The sequence below is a fragment of the Budorcas taxicolor genome, chromosome 14, assembly GCF_023091745.1.
Source record: "Budorcas taxicolor isolate Tak-1 chromosome 14, Takin1.1, whole genome shotgun sequence".
Taxonomy (NCBI): Eukaryota; Metazoa; Chordata; class Mammalia; order Artiodactyla; family Bovidae; genus Budorcas; species Budorcas taxicolor.
This window is the reverse complement of record NC_068923.1, coordinates 877,737-893,471: the sequence shown is the minus strand read 5'-3', so window position 1 is coordinate 893,471 and position 15,735 is coordinate 877,737. Positions and strand designations below refer to the sequence as shown.

The 15,735-nt window shown below is 43.4% G+C and overlaps 1 protein-coding gene across 1 annotated transcript in view; it reads right to left on the bottom strand.

Annotated features, from left to right (window-relative positions):
* Positions 1–15,735, bottom strand: part of LOC128059613 (ankyrin repeat domain-containing protein 26-like) — a 50,724-nt gene that overhangs the window by 33,051 nt on the left and 1,938 nt on the right. Inside the window, 4 exon segments of the mRNA XM_052652024.1 lie at positions 3,322–3,385; positions 3,388–3,427; positions 7,548–7,721; positions 7,884–7,998. Coding sequence (XP_052507984.1) covers positions 3,322–3,385; positions 3,388–3,427; positions 7,548–7,721; positions 7,884–7,998 — 393 coding nt within the window.

Genomic DNA, 15,735 nt, shown 5'->3' with positions numbered 1-15,735 from the left:
CCAAGTAAATCCCAATGTGTGCTTTTTCATATGTTTAACATTCAAGTGTTGCATGAAACTGTTATTAATTCTGGTGATTAGCTATTCTTTGTGGTTTGTAATGTAGGGAATCTCAGCTTTTAGATAATGTGTACCTAAATTAATTTATAACATTTGCATTCACTACATTAGAGAACATAATGATCCCCCATTATTGCAGCTAATTACACCAAGAGCAGAAAACTAATCACAATCAAGACCTGCCCTGGACCACTACTCTTCCTTCTCTACCTACTCAAACTCTGAACCAGCAGATCTTTCTGACAATGATTTTTAATCTCTATGTTCCTCTCCAATTCACTTGGAAGACATATCCCTACTCTTACAGTGGGTACTAGCAAGCTCTAGACAGGGCTTACCTCTCTGAATTCCAACTATCTTACTTGAGATTTAGGGATTTCTGCTGAATGGGTTCCTTATGGGGCAGATTCTGAAAACATTTAAGGTGGAGGCAGACAGAAATCCGTTGGAAGATTTTCATTATTACAGGAAACAGATCCCATGAGGGGCCAAGCATAATTAGGGAATCTCAGGCAAGCTGGCACCCACTGCTCTGGGAAGGATGACAGGGAACCTGTGACCTAAGAAAAGGTGCCCCCACAGGATAAAAAGCCACCTAGAGGTTCAAGTCTAGATACAAAGGGGAAAGGGAAGTCTGCTCAATCCCTGCAGGAGCACTTGACCCTCTCTGACAGCCTAAAATGGTTCCCACTGACATCTGCTAGTGGAAAAGGTAAATAAGAGCCTCAAGCGTACCTCATCAGGAAGATCTAGGCTTCCATGTGAGCTCCACATAAGGTCTCTGAGTGAGGGGGGAAGCTAGGAAGCCCAGCTGCCCGAACTGGGTGCTGGTGCTTTGTTTGCAACATTGGCTGAGTGACAAGCATATATATGAGGACAAAGGAGCTCTCACTCTGAAGTCGACATGTGCATCACCTTAAATGCTGGGGAACCTGGACCCAGAGGGGTGGCCTGGGAGCAAAGGTCAATCGTGAGCCCACTGCAGGATGAGTTTCTTTCTTTCTTTTTTCCTTTTAAAATGATTTTATAAAGGTCTTTATAGAGCCACATCCAGACTCCAGATCCAGCTGCCAAGCAGACCCTGTCAAGACCAGCTGTAGCAGCAGTGCTGCAGCAGTAGTATCAGTGCAAGCAACAGAATGATGAGAAGGAACTATTTTCTCCCCTCCAAATGACTTGCAGAAGAGGACTGTCTCGTTGACCTTAGGGAATCCTCTGGGTTCTTGGAAAATTCAAGCAGAAGTGTATAGAGAGGCAAGTCCTCAAGGGAAAACAGGATTTGCTGCTAAACTAAATATTTCCAGACCCAAAGAACTAGTTAGAAATATCACAACTGTGACACTATTCATACGCCCTACTGAGAGGTCACACTCAGAATGAAATGGCTAATGTCAAGCTTTCAAAGGATCAAGGTCTACATGTCCTGAGATTAAGCACCCCAAGCCCACAGCCAAGAGTAACTAACTGGCCTTTGCTTGGCTTTCAGCTCTTGAGGGGGAACATCTCACCATCATTCTCCAAACTGCCTGCACCAAACTGGAACTCTCACTGGTCACGTAGCAAGTTACAGTTAAAATTATTTTTGGCTGCAGTTTAGTGAGAACTAGCATTTGAATGTGAACAGTTACATATTAAAACCACTAATAACAGCATATTCTTCTGCAGTCCATCCAAAAACATCTTTAGAAAAGATGTCAGCACCTTGCTGAAGGAGAAGTCTGACGACATTTGTTGATTCATACTTGACAGCAAGTATGAGGGCTGTTCTGAAACAACAGAGAGATGACTTCAGCCTCAGGAAGTTGAGTTGACTTCCTTAAACAGTTAATTTGATATGCTTTACCAAGTGAACACCTTGCCCTTTCATGAAGAACTGACCATTTACAGGCTCAAGTGTTCATCTTTGTAAATTACCTCCAAGGCTAAAATGAAGGGACAGAAAAGAAGCCTCCTATCCCACTGGGATGCCAGGTAGCAGCACTTACTATTTCAAAAGTCCCTGATGGGGACTTCCCTGGTAGGCCAGTGGATAAGACTCCAGGCTTCCAATGCAGGGGGCCTAGGTTCCATCCCTGTCAGGGAACTTGATCCCATATGCTGCAACTAAGAGTCCCCACAACTAGGACTCCATGCAGCCAAATAAATAAATGCTTTTTAAAAATAATAATAAAGTCCTTGATGGACAAGAAACGATACCGAGGTCACTTATCTGAGGCAGGTGACTATTTAAGGGATAAATTCCCCATTTCCTCCTTAGTCTGATATATTCGGCTTCAAAGTCAGCTAGAGGTTGGGTTAAGGAAAGGCTACTTGCAGGTTTAAATAAAAAATATTGATAATAATGGGAATAAACATAGTCATGGTGGCAGTTAATAATGTGGACAAGCATGTGCTAGGCACTAAAAGTGAAATACCATATATAAAATATCTCTTACACACAGGCACCTTTGAAAGACACATTACTATTTGCCTTTCATATCAGGAAACTTATTGCTGATGATAACCCTAATTGGTAGGAAACCTAGGAATTGAACCTAGCCTGAATCTAAAGCCCATCATTTTCGTCTGTATCATCCACTTCTAACTTGTCTTTGTTAAAGAAACTGTTTATCCGATCAAAGCTATCTTTCTTCCTTCTACCTGCATTAAAAATGAAAATATAAAAATGTACTAAAATGAGAAAGGATAAAAACTGATGATTCCACAGGATCTGGTGACAGTGAGTAATAATCACCTTTTTGTGGCTGTTGTTATTTAGTTGCTATGTTGTATCTGACTCTTTTGCAACCTAGTAACATTAGCATTCTTCAAACAAAGTAATTTAAAACAAAGAGTTATCCAAAAGACAAAATCAAGTCTTTTAGGTTTACTATGCATCTTATAAAAATATATACATACGAAGTAGAGGTTAAAGAATTATTTTAAAAGAATTAAGAAACTCGATACTGTCATGAGGTAAACTAAAATGCAGAATCCATATTTCACAAAGCTAATAAAACTAATTTGAAATCCCTCAGCTATTACAAGATCAACCAACCAAACAAAAAGAGGTTGCATATGACATCAGTTAATATTATAAAGGAATATGAATCCTGCTATACATTCCTGCTGTATATTGTTCATGATTCCCAGTCAGAATAATTGATTTTCTACCTAGGTGATGACGTGTTGATCACAAATGAATCCTCTTATTCATTTAATCTTGATACTACCATCCTAGAACAGCATTAAGTGTTTTAAAAAGAAAAAGAACAACAGTACCTTTTCTTCTTATCAACCGCATGTATATTCGTGTTTTTCTTTACTAAAAACTCCACGATCTGCCCTCTCTTTCACGTATCGCAAGTAACAGTGGTGTCAGGTCATCCTGTAAAACAAGGAAAACCATTTCTAATGTACACAGTTTACCTATTTCTAAGCTGAAATTAAAATCGTGCAATAGATTCTCTGAACTTAAAAACAAAAGTCAGAAAGTAAATGAAAGAGAGCCCTGTCCTCATTACCCTGTGCACCTTCTTTCTCTTTAATATGCTCCTCCTCTGGGCCTTCCCTGGTGGTCCAGTGGCTAAGTGTCAAACTCCTAATGCAGGGGGCGTGGGTATCATTTAGCTACTGTATAAACTGCAAATTTTAGGGATAATGCTGAGGCAGAAATACATAATACTATCTGTATCATGCATAACCTATCCAAGGATGACCATGAGTAAACTCAAAAGGTTTACAGACCTTCCAGTGGGAATATTATTCTCTATATGAACATGCAAAGAGAGAAACTTTTTTTTTCTTTGTCAAAAAGTCAACTGTGGTAACCCTGTTTTACTGCTTTCTCAGAAATGTCTCCTGGAGTTTAATCTTACTCATTTCCTCTTCCTTGCTTGCTCTTTCCATCGCCCTTCCTTAAGTTAGACATTCTGGCTGAGAGGTCAGCATTAGCTAGATGCTAACTGCATGCAGAATGAGCGCCTTCCCCACCTTATCTTCAAAGACCCTTCTTGATGACTCTCACGTGATTGCCTCCAGACCACCAGGAGGAAGCTACCAAAATCCTAGTGTTCTGGTGTCTGTCTTGCTTTACTGCACTTAGTTAAAGATTGCAGCATAAAATTACCAATAAATACATGCTCAACATTTTCTTGGGGAGTTGCTCTTCCACCAGCTCTCCCTGCACTGTCTCTTATAATCTTGTGTGTTTGTGAGAGTTATTCAATGCGAAACTGCCACAACCAACTTAACAATTCTAATTTGAAAAATTCAATCCCATTCTCAAGAGATTTTTTAAAATATGAAATCAATTATAGATTAATTAGACTATCTTTAAAAACCTTCAAATATTTATCAAAATAAACTATCAATCAAAAATTGGAAACTCAAATGCTTATGGATGGAAAGCTGATGACCTGAGTAAGTGAAAAAGCCAGGTGAGACTGGTAATCCCGAAAACACATGTTCCACACAGAAGGGGTGGCCTCTGCACACAGACCAAACAGTAGGATGGGCCCAAGTGGGTCCAGATTTGGTCTTTGGAGAAGCCTGAACCTCTGCATGAGCCTCCTGAATTTGAAATGTTGACTCAGTGTGTGGAGGTAAACTAAACATATCCAAGGGCCATATTTGGTTTATGGCCCACTTTTGGTTTTATGTTTGCTGTTTCCAAACAGATGAGTATAAAGCAAATATTTGTATGTGAAACCTTTCCTTTCTTTAGTATCATATATTTCACAAAAAGTGTGGGTCCCAATATGTAATAAATATGGCTATTAAGACTCATAATTCAATTAAACATAAATTCTTTTAAAAAGACTCATAATTCACAGTCAAGAATATTTCCACTGCCTGCTGAAACTACAGTCTATCTCTAGAATTCTTCTAGATTGTTAATAAAATGGATCATGAGTTTCCAAGCCTGCTGAAAATAAATGCTTAAAACAATTCTCCTATGTCCTGTTACTAACTTCACGGGTTTTAAAGCTCTCATCTGCTTATGCCAGGGATCAGCAATTCTAACAGACACACTGCAAGAGTCTGTCCTGCAACTGACACCAAAAAAGTCTCATGAGTTACTATTACTGCAGTCAGGAAAACCCTGTTGGTAACAAACATCTGTTGACCTAATGACCTGGATGATAAGTGAAGGTGCAAAATCCTTAAAGGGTCAGACTCTACAGAAGAAGTGACTTCACCATGAGCAAATTGCTAAAGACTCTCGGAGTGTCACTGAATGATGAGTGGTTGGAAGGAAAAGCAGTTATCGTTCAAGCCCATAGATATTGCCAAAGATACTCCTTTTAATGTCTCAAACACAGGGGCAGAGAAAAAGTCAGGAATATTGTTGGAAAGGTGGGAGCTGATGGAAGTAGCTAGCATTGATCAAACTCCAATGCTTCAGGAGACTACTTTCTTTTGTGAAGGGTGCATTTAGAAATGACATGTATTCACTCCATAGTTATTCATCAAGGATTGGATCAGAATCTCAAGGGAATAGTTCTAAATACACACGTCCAAGTGTTCCTCGATTTACTCAGTCAAAATCTACAGCAAACAGCCTAGGCTTACACATTTTTAAAATAAGTTTTCCCAAATAACTGTGGTTCACCAGCAGAATATAGCTGAGACTTATTGCAGCAACCACTCCAGTCTCATCTCTTACTCACACGGCCAATTCCTTCTCTTATGTGAAGGTTTCAATAAGAAAGAAAAGTGTAAGAGGCAAGAGTCATCAAAACTGCAATTTTTTAAAATTTTCCTGGGTAAACAGTGGTAGAACATGGACTAGTAAACCCAAAAGGCAACCTTATCTCATTATTTGTAAACTCCTTACTTCCTTCCCATCAAGACATTCTAGATGGGAGAGCAGAGGCTAGACTCTTATCTAAGTGGATGGTTCTGCCAGAATAGGATAAGATCAGGTAGTTATTTGCTCTTCTCTCTTAATTCTCACTTAATCACCACCTGTTCACTGTCAGTCTGTTTGGATCAGAATCTTCTTAAAATTGGCACCTAGGCAAGTTTACAATTCACTCACACTCTTTTTCAAAATAGCAACTATTATCTCTGAAAATGGAAAAGCATATAAGAAATATATAAACTGAAGGGAATAAGAAGCACAAACCAAAATCTCGGGACTTCCGTGGTGGTCCTGTGGCTGGGTCTCAGTGCTCCCAGGAAAGAGGGCCTGGGTTCGACCCCTGGTTAGGAAGCTAGATCCTACATGCTGAAACTAAGCCCAGCTCAGCCAAATATATAAATATTAAAATAAATAAATCCTCTTCTTGGAATTTCCCAACTGCCAAAATTCCAGCTTGACTTGCACTTTTCACTTGCTTGCTCCTTTTCCTTTCCTTTGACCCTCTTAAGACTTGGGCAATGAGAGAGAAAGTGTGTTTATATAAACCATTTTTCATAAAATGGGAATTTGTGAACAGTAGCAAGATTTCTATTATGTTGTAAAGTGCTTCCCTTATGTTTGAATGTTAAGACAAAGTCTACTGAGGCAAATTTTGCTTTACTGTGTTATCTTAGACTGATTACAAAAAAACAAAAACAAAAACAAAAAACAACCAACCTTAAGTGGGGTAAAATATTTGGAAAATGTTTTACCTTTAACAAGTGCAGTATTATAATGAATACCAGCCATAAACACATAAAGGAATGCTTTAGTCTCTAATGCCTGAGAAATATCACGATTTAAAGTGAAATCTTAGAAAATTTGGTTACTTCAAAATACTCTGACTCAGGGAAGGCTGGAGCTTCCAAAGATGAAAAACTGAGCCCACCTGTGAGAGTGGAGGGAATTCCTGGCGGGGCTGCAGCTGCAGGACGTCACATGTGTCCTGGAGAAAGCAAGAGGGGTGGCTTCGACATCACCAGCTCCACACACACAGCTGCAACCCCACCGAGCAGCTCCCTGGGGCTGAGCGCGGGAGACCCCGAGGTGTACATCATGAACCAAGCGGTCACCAACACAAGTGAACACCCTTGCTGGGAGTTAAACATGACCAGACCCTCTTGGCCGGATCTCAGAACCGGGGTCCTGGAAGGCTCAGGGCTCCAGGCCTGCTGCCTCCTAGGCCCACTTGCACTCACCCGGCTCCCCCTCATGGGCACTGGGTCTCCTTCCTCCTTCCACCCACCCCGAGGGACACCCATTCCCTGAGCCCCTGGAAGCAGCCACTCCTCACATCGCTTCACTCCCCCCAGGCCTTCATCATCTGTGGGCTCTGAGCCTGCCACCCACTCTCGGGCACGTTCTGATGGGAAATCTTCCTTCTGGAGTAGATGGCTGGCTGGGAGACAGAGCTTTGCCCTCTCTGTGGGCTCCAACATTTTTCCCCACCCCCCTGCAGTGGCTTTGGAGTTGTTTCCATGGTAACAGGGCTTGATGGATACTATTTACATAGTTTACCTATTTACATAGTTAGAAATAAAACACTTCTAGTTTAAAAAAGTGCTTTGCAAATATTTTGTAAATAAAGTTAGTTGAGATAGACCTTGTTCCTGGCTTCTATATTGGCGTCGCAGGAAAGCAGCTTTGCTGCGAGTGATATATTCTGGCAAAAGACAGCATAGTGGAGAGCAGTGTTCCCACTGATGTCTATGACATGTGGGTTGGCACCATGCTCCAGCAGAAGAGTCGCACACTCCTCTTCTTGGCATTCTACAGCCTGTCAGAGTTGCACCAAGAAACAGAGTGTAAATTCTAGGAATTCAAAGTAGACGGCCTACAAGCTTCACCAGTCTGCTGTATCTAAATGAGATGAATTCACTTTTAGTCTCAGTAGTTAAATCACACCCACCTCATCTGGACACGGTTTGCTGCCCCATACCTTCATCAGCGCTGTCCTGTTTTCATTGTCACAGAGGTTAAGCAGGCATTTTCTCTCCAGGAGCAGAGTGACAACCGCTGAATGGCCATTGGCACAGGCCAAGTGGAGGGCAGTCCTATGAAAGCAAGAGGAGTTTTCAGGAAACTGTAGTGTTACTGTTTCAAAATAAACAATTGTTCTTGTGATTGAAAACGTTCAATAGCATGCTATTTCTATCACTCTAAAACAAATATTTTGTTTCCTTCTGGAGAAAGAACATTATATATTAGCATTAACTCTTCTTAACACAGTAATGAAAGAACAATTTACTTGAATTGAATGACCATGACCTTGAGATTCAGCTCAACTTGGGTTTGAATTTGACTTTCACTCTGTCACTTAGCTGTCACTCAGCCTCTCTGTGCCTCAATTTCCTCATCAACAAAATGGAGAGAGAGAAGTAGTTCTCTCACAGGACAGCACTGTGATGCTTCAATGAGATCCATGCAAAGAGTTTAGAATGATTCCTGGCACAGGTAACTGTTAGGGACCAAACGACGGGCTCTAGGACCTGAGTCATGTTTACCAAAAAGAGACAGGATATGCGCTCATCCTGCCTGGCCAATCATGTAACGCCAGCTACTCCTTTAACCGAGACAAAGAACTGCCTGTATATAAGCCGCCATATTCCTTTGTTCGGGGCTCTTGTCAGATTCCCTTGTGTGGGATGAGACTTGGGCCCTAGTGTGCTAGGAATAAACAAACTCCCTTCTTGCTTTTGCATTACTGTGGTGGACTTGCTCTCTCGGTCGGTTCGGAGATACGGGCTTGGAGCATAATATCTGGGGGCTTGTCTGGGATCTCCATCCCGCTGGGGAGGACAACTCTCCTGGTAGAAGGGAGTAACCTCGTTAGGAGATAAGAGCTCTGAGCACCGGTGCTAACGTTGCAGAAGCCCAGATTAAGTCCGGGACCCAGTATCGTACTGGGGAGGCATCTGGGTGTAAAGTGCAGAGGCAAGTCCAGCATAAGGCCTGGGCCCGGTTTCATGCTGGGGAGGCAGCTGGCTCTGGTTACTGGATTAAATCCAGTGTAAGGCCAGGGCCTGGTTTCGTGCTGGGGAGGTGGCTGGCTCTGTGAACATCCTGCAGGTAAGACTGAGTGCATTGTTGGTGGCCACCTTGCGTTTGTTATCTGTTTGTCTATTAGTGGTGTCTGTGTTGCTCTTTGTGTGCTCTGTTGGCTCCCAGTGTACTTTTCTGCGATCATGGGACAAACAACTTCTACTCCTTTATCTCTTATGATTAACCACTTCTCTGATTTCAAGTCTAGAGCACAGAATCTATCATTGCTGGTGAAGAAAAGCAAGTTAGTAACTTTTTGTTCTGCCGAGTGGCCTGTTTTTGATGTCAGCTGGCCACAAGAAGGCACCTTCAGCCTGCCTACTATTCGAGCGGTCAGAGAGAAGGTGCTCTCCCCCTACCCTTCGGGACACCCAGCCAGACCAAACTCCATATGTTTTGGTCTGACAGGACCTGGTAAAAAAAACCCCTGGCCTGGCTAAAACCTTTTGTTTTTCAGCCCCTCACTTCCCTTCCCTCTTCCCCGCCCTTGCTTCCACAGGTTCCACAGGTTTCATCGGGAGAAGCCAAAAAGAGAACCAAGCCTTCAGCTCCTCCCAGAAAAAGGGGCCCCGCCTAGGGAACTTGGGGAAAGGTGAAAAAAAAAATGGCCGGCGTAGCAGAAAAAGACCCGGAGGTTCCCTCCTCCACCGTTCATGCGTTTCTGGTCCAGGTGGGGCCAGCCAGAGAGGGTGGAAAATGGGCATATCAGTATTGGCCCTTCTCCACTAGTGATTTGTACAATTGAAAAACCCAGACTCCCTCCTTCTCTGAAAAACTGCAGGGTCTTATTGATCTTTTAGAGTCTATCCTGTTTACTCACAATCCCACTTGAGATGATTGTCAGCAACTGTTACAGGTACTTTTTACTACAGAGGAGCGCGAATGGATCCTGTCAGAAGCCCGAAAAAATGTGCCAGGGGTGGATGGGAGGCCCACAATACAGCCTAACCTCATTGAGGAGGGGTTCCCCTTGGTGCGACCCAACTGGGACTTCGAACGAGCTGAGGGTAGGGAGCGTCTCCGAGTGTACCGTCAGACTCTCATGGCTGGCCTTAGAGCGGCCACCAGAAAGCCAACTAATTTGGCCAAAATAAATTCAGTGAGACAAGAGCCAAATGAGAGCCCAACAGCCTTCCTAAAAAGGATAATGGAAGCTTTTAGACAGTATACCCCTATGGACCCACAGGCAGATGAGTCACAAGAGGCAGTTGTTAGCATTTGTAAATCAAGCAGCCCCCAATATTAGAAAAAAAGTTACAAAAGATAGAGAGGTTAAGTGAACAATCCTTGCAAGATCTAGTGAGGGCAGCCGAAAAAGTTTTTAATCATAGAGAGACCCCAAAAGAGAGAGAGGACCACATTTGAAAAAAAAGAAAAAAAATTTAGAGCCGAAAAAAACCATAAAAATAAAAAAGAGCTGGCCCAGATATTTTTTGCTGGGGTTAAAAACAAAAACAGGTTCCAAAAAGGAAAAAAAAACTGGACTCAAAAACTGAAGAAAAAACTACAAGGCATAAGCTTAAAACAAAAAACAAAAAACAAAAAACAAAAAAACCCGAATGTGCGTTTTGTAGAGTTTGGACATTAAAAAGATGAATGCCCCCACAAAAAATCTAAAAGAGGGGCCCAAGAACCCCCAAAACGAGACTCCCTCCCTAGACAGTCATATCCTCTACGCGGGTGAGGATAGCGACTAAGGGGGTCAGGGCTCGAAGCCCCTCCCCAAGTCCTGGGTAACTATAAATGTGGAGGGGAAACCAGTTGGCTTCATGGTAGACATGGGAGCCCAGTACTCAGTCTTAAACCAAAAAGATGGACCTATGTCTAAAAAAAAATGTAGCTGGCTGCAGGGAGAAACCGGGACTAAACGATATGGATGGACTACAAAACGGCAAGTGAACTTAGGGGCCCACCAGGTGACCCATTCTTTTCTGGTGATACCTGAGTGTCCAGCGCCCTTGTTGAAAAGGGATTTACTGTCTAAAGTAAATGCCCAAATTCATTTCAACCACGGACGAGTGTCTGTTCTAGATGGGACCGGGCATCCTCTTCAGGTCCTGTCTCTGGCATTAAAAGATGAATACAGACTCTACTTGCCAGAGGCCCCAGCGACAATAAGCCCCAAAGTACAACCATGGGTTCAAAGATACCCTCAGGCCTGGGCCGAAACAGCAGGAATGGGACTAGCCAAACAGAGGCCCCCTATCATTGTGGAACTAAAAGCCAATGCTTCCCCAGTGAGGGTACGACAGTATCCCATGAGTCAAGAGGCTTGACAAGGAATTACTCCTCATATACAACGCCTCATAGACGCTGGGGTCCTAAAAAGTTGCCGGTCCCCATGGAACACTCCCCTGTTGCCTGTGAAAAAGCCTGGGAGAACTGATTTTAGACCGGTTCAAGATCTACGAGAAGTCAACAAACGGGTGAATGATATTCATCCTATGGTTCCTAACCCTTATACATTGCTAAGCAACTTGCCTCCAAACTACATTTGGTACACTGTTTTAGATTTAAAAGATGCCTTTTTCAGTTTGCCTCTTGCCCCTGCAAGCCAAGAGATCTTTGCCTTCAAATGGCAGGAAGACGGTGGTCAGACCCCTGTGCAGCTGACATGGACTCGCTTACCACAGGGTTTCAAAAACTCGCCCACGTTATTTAATGAGGCCCTGGACGAAGACCTCCGTGAGTATTGGTTTGAACACCCTACCATTGTTTTATTACATTATGTTGATGACCTTATGCTGGCAGCGGCTACATAGAAAGAGTGCCAAGAGGCAACAGGTGACCTTCTCCAAACCTTGGGGACTTTAGGTTACAGGGCCAGTGCCAAAAAGGCCCAGATTGCCAAGCAAGAGGTTACATACCTCAGTTATAAGATAAAACAGGGCCAGAGGTGGCTAACACAGGCTATGAAAGAAACCATCCTCCAGATCCCTGAGCCGGCTAACCCTAGACAAGTGAGAAAATTTCTGGGAACTGTGGGATATTGCCGGTTATGGATCTTGGGGTTTGCAAAAAAGGCCAGGCCCCTATATGAAGGGACCAAAAAAAAAAAAAAACAAAAAACAAACACAAGGACTGGAAATGGACTGAGCCAATGAAAGAGGCCTTCCAAGAGCTCAGGCGAGCCTTGCTAGAAGCTCCTGCCCTTGCCCTCCCTGATCCATCTAAGCCTTTCCAATTATTTGTAGATGAAAAGCGGGGGATAGAAAAAGGGGTACTAACACAGAGATGGGGACCATGGAAGCGACCTGTAGCTTACCTTTCCAAGAGACTGGACCCAGTGGCAGCCAGATGGCCACCGTGCCTCTGTATCATCGCGGCCACCGTGCTCTTAGTCCACGATGCTAATAAACTGACTTATGGACAGAGATTCTTGGTCTACACTCCTCATGCCATAGAGAGAGTTTTATAGCAACCCCCAGGTAAATGGATTTCTAATGCCTGCTTGATGCACTACCAGGCCTTGCTACTTGACACCCCACGGATTCATTTCCAAACGCCCTGCACTCTAAATCCGGCCACTCTTTTGCCCAATCTGGAGGAAAATAGCCCCCTCCATGATTGTAATGAGATACTGGCTGGGGTAACAGCAATACGAAAGGACTTAACTGATACTCCACTGGATAACAGTGAGCTAAAATGGTTCACAGATGGCAGCAGTTATGTAAAAGATGGACAGAGACGGCTGGGAGCCACAGTAGTAGATGACTCTGGACAGATGATATGGGCAGAGGCCCTTCCCATGGATACCTCAGCACAAAAGGAAGAGTTAATTGCCCTGATTCAAGCATTAGAGAGAGCCAAAGGAAAAAAAAATAACTATTTTCACTGACAGTCGCTATGCTTTTGGCACGGTACACATCCAGGGCCCGATATATCGGGAACGGGGGTTTTTCACAGCTGAAGGAAAAGAAATTAAAAACTTGCCTGAAATCCGTAGACTTTTAGAGGCTGTACAGATGCCTCGGGCTGTGTCAATAGTACACGTACCTGGACATCAGAAGGGTGACAGCCCCACGGCACGAGGGAATCGTGCCGCAGACCTGGCAGCTCGAAAAGTAGCTGATGAAGATTTCATCACCCCTGTGTTGGTGATCGGACTTCCACCTCCAGGTATGGGAACTCTGCCCCCAGCCCCTGAGTATTCATCCACAGACCTTGCTTGGATCCAAAAACACACCAACCTTTAAAAAGGTGAAGATAGATGGTACCGAGACTCAGACGGCTACTTGATACTCCCTGCTCAGTTGGGACAGCAACTATGTGAGCATTTACACTTGTCTACTCATCTGGGAAAAAAAAAAAAGACTCTGATGCTCTTTCAAACTGCGCACCTGCTATTTCCCCGGCACCAGACAACTGTAAAGAACATAGTGCATGCTTGTAAGGCGTGTCAACAGATGAGGCCAGGAAAAGGACAACATGCAGGACTGAGGTATCAAGGAGAAGGACCAGGGCAACACTGGGAAATAGATTTCACTGAGGTAAGGCCAGGCAAATATGGTTACCGGTACTTGTTAGTGTTGGTGGATACCTTCTCAGGGTGGGTGGAGGCTTTTCCTACAAAGGGAGAAACTGCGATGATAGTGGCAAAAAAGATTTTAAAAGAAATAGTTCCCAGGTTTGGCCTGCCAGTGACCATCGGCTCTGATAATGGACCTGCTTTTGTGAGTCAAATAGTTCAGAGCCTTGCCCTAGCCCTGGGGACTAAATGGAAGTTACATTATGAATACAGTCCACAGAGCTCAGGGCAAGTAGAAAGAATGAATTGGACTCTAAAAGAAACTTTAACTAAATTGGCTATAGAGACTGGAAGGGACTGGGTGACCCTCCTTCCCTTCACCCTCTTCCGTGTATGTAATACTCCTTATCAACTTAATCTGACCCCATTTGAAATTCTGTATGGAAGACCTCCCCCTGTATGTCCAATATTTAAAGGGAAAAAACTACCACCTCCCACGTTGGGACAATTCCAAGAGGCCTTGATGGCCTTAAGCAAGGTGCACTCTCGTGTCTGGAAACTGCTCCGGGAAATACATATGGGTCAAAATAAGGAAACTATTCCCTCACATGACATTGGCCCAGGAGATTGGGTATGGGTCAAAAGGCACCAAACCAAGGCACTAGCACCCAAATGGAAGGGTCCTTATGTTGTTCTTCTTTCACCCCAACTGCCCTAAAGGTCGACGGTATCGGGCCTTGGGTGCATTGCAACCACGTACGCCCAGCTGCTTCAGCAGAGCAAGAAGACGCTAAAAAAAAAAAAAAAAAAAGGGAAGCATCTCTGCACCCGTCCAACCCCCTGAGGCTAAAGCTTTGAAGGCGCCAACAGGACCAGGACAGCTCAGCTGGGCCATCTTGTGGATGACCCAGTTACTCTGCTCTGGAGCTGCCAGCATGAACCTGCATCAACCCGTCAAAATCACCTGAAAACTGCAAAATAGACTAACACGTGAGACGCTTAACTCCACCACCGCAATACATCCACCAAATACTTGGTGGCCAGACTTATACTTTGACTTTAAGCTGGTGGTAAATATACCCTGGAAGAGGGGCAAGCTCCGAAATCATGCATTCTGGGCATGTCCAGGTGCGCCCAGGCATAACTAAAAGATCTGTGAGGAGATACAGGGGGGACTCTGTGCTGCCCTAAAAAAAGAGTGTTGTTTTTATGCTGATCACACAAAAATAGTTAAAAAATCTATGGCCAAAATAAGAGAGGGACTAGCCCAATGTAAACGAGAACGTGAGGCTCAACAAAGATGGTTTGAGTCTTGGTTTCAACAATCCCCTTGGTTGACCACCCTAATCTCCACCTTGCTGGGACCCCTGCTAATACTTTTACTAATGCTTACCTTTGGCCCATGTATTATCAATAGACTTATAGCCTTTGTAAAGAAACGCATAAATACAGTACAGCTGTTTGTGCTTTGACAACAATATCAAACTGTGTCTCAGGACTGAGAGGAAGATTCCTCTATATGATCTAAGGACAGGGGGGAATGTTAGGGACCAAACGACGGTCTCTAGGACCTGAGTCATGTTTACCAGAAAGAGACAGGGTATGCGCTCATCCTGCCTGGCCAATCATGTAACGCCAGCTACTCCTATAACTGAGACAAAGAACTGCCTGTATATAAGCCGCCATACTCCTTTGTTCGGGGCTTTTGTCAGATTCCCTTGTGTGGGATGAGACTTGGGCCCTAGCGCGCTAGGAATAAACAAACTCCCTTCTTGCTTTTGCATTACTGTGGTGGACTTGCTCTCTCGGTCGGTTCGGAGATACGGACTCGGAGCATAACAGTAACAGGTCAGTAACTGTTAGGTAATATAATCATACTTATTACTATTACTACTATTTTACAAGGACAACATCTCAATGAAGTCAAAGGATATCATACCTCCTTTGCAGATATATTTTGAGGATTAGAGGCAACACTGTACTTCAATGATTCTAATACGTTCATTTTCTGACATTTTAATATCTCTGACATTGGAATGAAATGTATAATTCACAATGTCTGTACAACTATAATTGGTAGCATTTTTGTTTGCTCATTTCTCAGTTTTCCTGTTGCTCTAATTACCATAAGGTCTTTTTGTCTAAGGTTGCATCTTTTTAATTAAAATATAGATGTTGCATATTACATATTATTATATATTACAGGTACCCAACATAGTGATTCACAATTTTTATAGGTCATACTCCATTTAAAGTTATTATATGATATTTGCTATATTCC